A 6,681-nucleotide genomic window follows, 5' to 3' on the forward strand; every position below is an offset into this window, starting at 1 on the left:
GCTGTACAAAAACACGCACTTCTCATATTTACTTCTGTCAAGAGCAGAACTGCACACTGAATACTCCGTTCTATTTTTTTCTGCCTTTTAATTTTTATTTTACCTTTTTATTGTTAAATTATCTGAAAAATTAATGATTTAATAATTATTTTTTACAATCAATAACATAAAAATGTTTGCCAACATGAATTATTTGTAATTTTCCCTTAATGTCATCTTAATTTAAGTATGAGAAACTATCATGACAAGAAAATGTATTCATTTTTGACTCATGTTGACAGGAGTTTTTGAACTTTTAGCAAAATTAGATCTTTTGCTCAGAAAGTGCCTGTCTGTGTGCTCATGCCAAAGAGGTGACACATAGACCAGAAGATGCAGCCCAGAATCTATGTAGTGGTGAAATAAACCCAATCATCAGTTGCTTGGGACATAAGTTGCAGTAGCACCGCCTCCGGTCTCCAAGGTACCTGAACACTCACCAACTGGAGCAGTTTGGACTTGAAATGATGAATGCTAATATTCAGTTTTTACTACTGTCCAGGTCCATCCTATACATATCCTGTGTTTCCAGAGCAAACTATTCCTGAGGCTCCAGAGGCAAAGCAGACAACTTATCTTTACACAACGCAAACATGTTGCTCAAAACTCAGTATGAGCAGTCAGTGCTTGGATGATGACGAATAAGAACATTCAGTGTCTAACCTAAGCAAGAACACACCAGTGCATGCTTCCAGTTCAGTCATTCCAGTCCATTCCTTCCAGTTCGGTCATTAAAAAGTCATTCAGTCCATCTGTCCTGAAGGAGATCTAACTTCACATTTACCGTAGGTCTAGTATGAACTGGATCAGACAGGATCCTGGAAAAGGACTGGAGTGGATCGGTGAAGGATTCACTGATACCAGCAGGAATGACAATGCTGGTAGTGTGAAAGGATGTATAGAAATCAGTAAAGACAACATCAACAGTATGGCTTATCTGAGACTGTTCAGTCTAAATCTGGAGGACTCTGCTGTGTATTACTGTGCCAAACACACTGGTTGAAGAGAGCAGAGAGGCTTTTCTGAAATTCCACAGGATATTTGTCCATTTAGACCAAAAGGTGGCAGCAGAACACACAGAGTCAGATGTCTCAGTGTGACAGTTGATGTGGTTTTTCATTTCCTGTTTTTGAGTCAAGATCATCACTTGAACAATCCATCCCAGCGCAGGAATATTAGCAGCAGTAATGTAATCATGCTAAAAAAAAAAAAGGCAATATCTTCACATTTATTATCAAGCATAAAAAAAAGTCGGATTAGATTCTGGTATAAGTCTTGTTGAAACCTTCAATAAAAATGTGTTTGGTTGAATGATTGGTTGGCTGATTGATCGACCTGTCCCTCTGTCTGTCTATGTATGAAGTTAAATTGCACATTCTTGTATCTTATTCATTGTATTAATTATTTACTTGAAAATAATACAAAAAAATGTCATAATTAAAATAATTTCAATAGAGAAAATTGAGTCCTGTTAATTTGGCTTGAAAGAATAGTTGTTCAGAAATTATTAGTTATCATTAAGAAGTTATTATTTCAACACGTTCAACTGTAAAAAGCAGTTCAAAACAGGGAAAAAATATATTTATTTTTAAAAGAAAATCAAAAAGTAACAATCAAATTGATGCTGTGCAAATGAAACTGAGGAGGAGTCAATGCAAAACTCAGATGTGTTCCACGTCTACTTATGTGAGAGCAGAGAGGAGGACAGAGAAGAGGGGACACACAGTTGAACATGATGGACTGTAGGACAGGACTGCTGCTTCTAACTATCTGCTGGGCAGGTGAAGATCTTCACTCATCCTGATTGTTGACAGATTTTTATTTTTGTCATCAGATGATTAACTTGATGTTTCATCTTCTAAACAGGTGTTGATGCTCAGACTCTGACCCAGTCTGAACCAGTGGTTAAAAGACCTGGAGAATCTCACACACTGACCTGTTCAGCCTCTGGATTCACATTCAGTGACCACTGGATGGTCTGGGTCAGACAGGCTCCTGGAAAAGGACTGGAGTGGATCAGTGCTATCAGCACTAGCAGCAGCACATACTACTCTGAGTCAGTCAAAGGCCGGTTTATCATCTCCAGAGACAACAACAGAGCACAGCTGAATCTGCAGATGAACAGCCTGAAGACTGAAGATTCGATGGTCACAGTGACTGAAGTCAGTTCAGCAGCTGTACAAAAACACACACTTCTCATATTTACTGCTGTGAAGAGCAGAAGTGAACAGTGAACACTGTCTTTATTTTATTGTGAATGCCTTTTAAATTGTTAATGACCTCACTTTAAAATGTTATTTTAAATTATTTTACAACTGCTTTTGACCAAAAAAATGCAAAGTGCCTACATGACTAATTTGTCATTTTCCCTGAAAATCATCTTCATTTAATTCATATAAACTATCATCAACAGAACATTTATTAATTCTCATTGATCCACCATCACTCTCTCCAACTGTTTTACCTGCAATGCTCCAATATTTTTTCACAAACAATTAACCTCAGGTAATCTATCTTCTCGACCCAAAGTATTAGAAAATGGACTATGGTGACTCCAATATGGTCTTCATTTTCCTGAACTCCCTGCTGCAGTTCAGCAGATTTAAGAGGTCCCTTTACAATTTTTTTTCTTCCCCCTCACTTTTTACTTTAGGGGGCCCTCAGGTGTTTCTCCTAGGATGTCTCATTCTGGTCTGTGATGAAATATCCTGTTTTACTGTTAGAAGACAGGAACGAATGACAGTAAAATCAGTGACATCAGATGTTCAATTAATCAGATCGAATATGATGAAAACATCTATTCAGAAGTGAAATGACTGAAGGTACTATTAATGTGCAATGAGACATTGTCAGTATCTGATATATCTGTTGGGTGGGGTAGGGCAGTGGGACTCGGCAGCAGGGGGCATGGACAAGGTGGGAGAGCGCGTTACAGCGCAAAGTTACCTAGTCAAACATCATGCAGGCAGACTTCCACCGCGTCCGGTTCCTTGTGGCGGCAGTCTACGATGCCCTCCCTAGCCCCGCAAACCTCCATGCGTGGGGAAAGAGTGAGACACCCACCTGTTCCCTTTGCTCCGGAAGAGGCTCCCTGGAACATCTCCTCAGCAGCTGCCCAAAGTCCCTGTCTGATGGTCGCTATCGCTGGCGCCATGACCAGGTACTCAAAGCAGTGGCTGAGAGCATAGCCTTGGCCATTAGCACCTCCAAACACCATCATGCTTAGAAGAAGGCAATCTTCTTCATAAAAGCTGGAGAGAGACCTCATGCAGGTCCACAAGATAACAACGGGACTCCTCCACACAGCACCTGATTGGCAACTGCACGTTGACCTTGGAAAACAACTGATATTCTCCCAGCACATCGTAACAACATCTCTACGGCCAGACATGATCATCATCTCAGAGGCTTCGAAACACCTGATCATGCTGGAGCTTACAGTGCCCTGGGAAGAGCGGATTGAGGAAGCCAATGAAAGGAAACATGCCAAGTATCAGGAGCTGGTGGAGGAGTGCAGGGGCAGGGGCGGGGAGAGACCTTCTACGAGCCCATAGAAGTTGGGTTACTACTGGGACACAAGTCGGGTCTTGATCACCCCGGCTGGGTCGCCTGGGCGAGGGTGTATGATGTTGCCAGACCCGAAACACCCTATGAACCCAGGATACATCACTGATGTTGTGTCCCAGTGCATCCAGGAGATGTATCTTTAAGTAAGTTGAAGAGAATATTCACTCATCGAATAATTTTTTAACACTAAAGTTTATCATTTATTCAACATGATGGATCACAACTACACTATGCATCCTGTCGCGGAATTTTTAGCCGTTTTGAGAAGTAAACAAATAACCTAAGTTACTGCGTAGGAGATGCTTTTAAGAGAGAGATAGAAATGAGGACTCTCAACACTGAAGAATGATGGAGATAATGCTGATTTGTGTTTCCACACGTTTTGACTTGATTTAATCCAGCTTCCAGACTCACTGGCATTAACCAAAATGATGCCTTGAACAAGTTTTAATGACACAAACATACTTTAGTAACTCTGTGACAGCAGAGAATGAGGAGGCTGAACACACAGATGAGGTGCACAAACATCTCTAAACCATGAAAACAAACAGCAGAAAAACATTTTAGAACATAAAGAAAATGATGATTTGATGAAACAAACAAGTGGGATGATGATGATGATGATGATGATTGTCTGTGATCAGATTTACTACAGGTTAAATTCTAGAATATAGAACGCTCCCTGCAGACATGTTTAAAAGTCTACATTTCTGCTCAGTCTAATGTGATCAATACAGTCATGTGACACAATTTATACAGGTTCAAGTTCATTAAACATATAATGGATCACCATGGATACATTTCATGATGACTGATTCTGAGTGTCTCTCTTCAGATTGTCTTGGGGTGTTTATGAAAATGTCCCGGAGAGAGACGTCTATGCAAACTCTCCCTGTCCTATAAAAACAGCAGGAACTTGTGACAGGAGCCTGGAGCAGTTTTACACAGTTCTGCTCAGATCAGAGCCACAGAACTGCAGTGTCAGCACATAATGGAGAACACAGTGATCAGAGGTTTACTGATCATTGTCACTGTTCACGGTGAGAACATCAGGGCTGTTGTTACTTCTGTGGACAGGTCCAGAATGGGCTTGACCTGGTTGTTGGGTGTATTTCTATTGTCTTTCAGGTGTTTGGAGTGAAAGACTGGATCAGTCTCAGCCTGAAGTAAAAAGACCTGGAGAGACAGTGAAGATGTCCTGCACCATTTCAGGGTTTGACATGACCAGCTACTATATCCACTGGATACGACAGAGACCAGGGAAAGCTCTGGAGTGGATCGGGTTGATGAACGCAGGTTCAAACTCTGCTAGCTATGGGAGCTCTTTCAAAAGTGGTTACGTAATGACTGAAGACGTGTCCAGCAGCACTCAGTACCTGCAGATCAGTAGCCTGACAGCAGAGGATTCTGCTGTTTTCTTCTGTGCTCGAGAAACACAGTGACTCCAGAGAGAGGAACAGCTGTGCAAAAACCTCCACAGACAACAAACGTGCCTCCTTCTCAAAACTGAATTACAATCTTCATAAAGATTTACCAGGAAAGTTTTCCAAATATTTCCAGCAGTTTCTTTCTTAGGTGCACATAAATAGACATAATGTTTAAGACTCTCCTGTGTTTGTTTATTATTTTATTTAATCATCATTTGTGTCTCATCATCTTTGCCCCGTCCTTGTGTATTTAAACCACTTCTCCATCTGTCCTCAACCAGAGAGTGTTTTGTTAAAGTGTCCAGTGGGGCCCTCATTCTTTGACCGGGTTATCTTGGTTTTGGTTTGGACTGCTGTCCTCAAAAGTTTGACTTTGTTCCTCTCCTAGATCAATTGATTGGTTTGATCCCTGATGCAGTTTATTAGATTTCAGAACTTCTTTTGGATTTTTTCTTGTCCTCCTCATCAAGATCCATTGATTGGTTTGATCTTGTGAAATTAATCTGTATTCTTCCAAAACTGTTTTGCATGTGCTGAACTTCATCCATCCATCCATCCATTCTCTACCGCTTATCCGGGGTCGGGTCGCGCGGGGGGGCAGCAGCCTAAGGAGAGAAGCCAGACTTCCCTCTCCCCAGCTAGCTACCTCCTCCAGCTCATCCGGAGGGATCCCCAGGCGTTCCCAGGCCAGTCGAGAGACATAGTCTCTCCAACGTGTCCTGGGTCTCCCCGGGGGTCTCCTACCGGAGGGACATGCCCTGAACACCTCACCAGGGAGGCGTCCAGGGGGCATCCTGACTAGATGCCCAAGCCACCCCATCTGGCTCCTCTCAACGCGGAGGAGCAGCGACTCTACCCTGAGCTCCTCCCGGATGGCAGAGCTTCTCACCCTATCTCTAAGGGAGAGCCCAGCCACCCTACGGAGGAAGCTCATTTCAGCCGCTTGTACCCGTGATCTTGTTCTTTCGGTCATTACCCAAGCTCATGACCATAGGTGAGGGTAGGAACGAAGATCGACCGGTAAATCGAGAGCTTCGCCTTTCGGCTCAGCTCTCTCTTCACCACAACGAACCAGTGCAGAGTCCGCATACTGTGGACGCCGCACCGATCCGCCTGTCGATCTCCCGCTCCATTCTTCCCCCACTCGTGAGGAGTCAATGCAAAACTCAGATGTGTTCCACGTCTACTTATGTGAGAGCAGAGAGGAGGACAGAGAAGAGGGGACACACAGTTGAACATGATGGACTGTAGGACAGGACTGCTGCTTCTAACTATCTGCTGGGCAGGTGAAGATCTTCACTCATCCTGATTGTTGACAGATTTTTATTTTTGTCATCAGATGATTAACTTGATGTTTCATCTTCTAAACAGGTGTTGATGCTCAGACTCTGACCCAGTCTGAACCAGTGGTTAAAAGACCTGGAGAATCTCACACACTGACCTGTTCAGCCTCTGGATTCACATTCAGTGACCACTGGATGGTCTGGGTCAGACAGGCTCCTGGAAAAGGACTGGAGTGGATCAGTGCTATCAGCACTAGCAGCAGCACATACTACTCTGAGTCAGTCAAAGGCCGGTTTATCATCTCCAGAGAACAACAACAGAGCACAGCTGAATCTGCAGATGAACAGCCTGAAGACTGAAGATT

General features: G+C 43.0%; 1 gene segment (V, D, J or C); it reads left to right on the forward strand.

Annotated features, from left to right (window-relative positions):
• The first annotated feature begins 4,580 nt into the window (after window positions 1-4,580).
• LOC130514579 (Ig heavy chain V region 23-like) lies at window positions 4,581-5,048 on the forward strand. The segment is given in 2 exon segments: window positions 4,581-4,646; window positions 4,735-5,048. Coding segments are annotated over 2 exon segments (363 nt in total).
• Window positions 5,049-6,681: the final 1,633 nt, after the last annotated feature.

Source organism: Takifugu flavidus, chromosome 18 (assembly GCF_003711565.1).
Source record: "Takifugu flavidus isolate HTHZ2018 chromosome 18, ASM371156v2, whole genome shotgun sequence".
NCBI classification, from domain to species: Eukaryota; Metazoa; Chordata; class Actinopteri; order Tetraodontiformes; family Tetraodontidae; genus Takifugu; species Takifugu flavidus.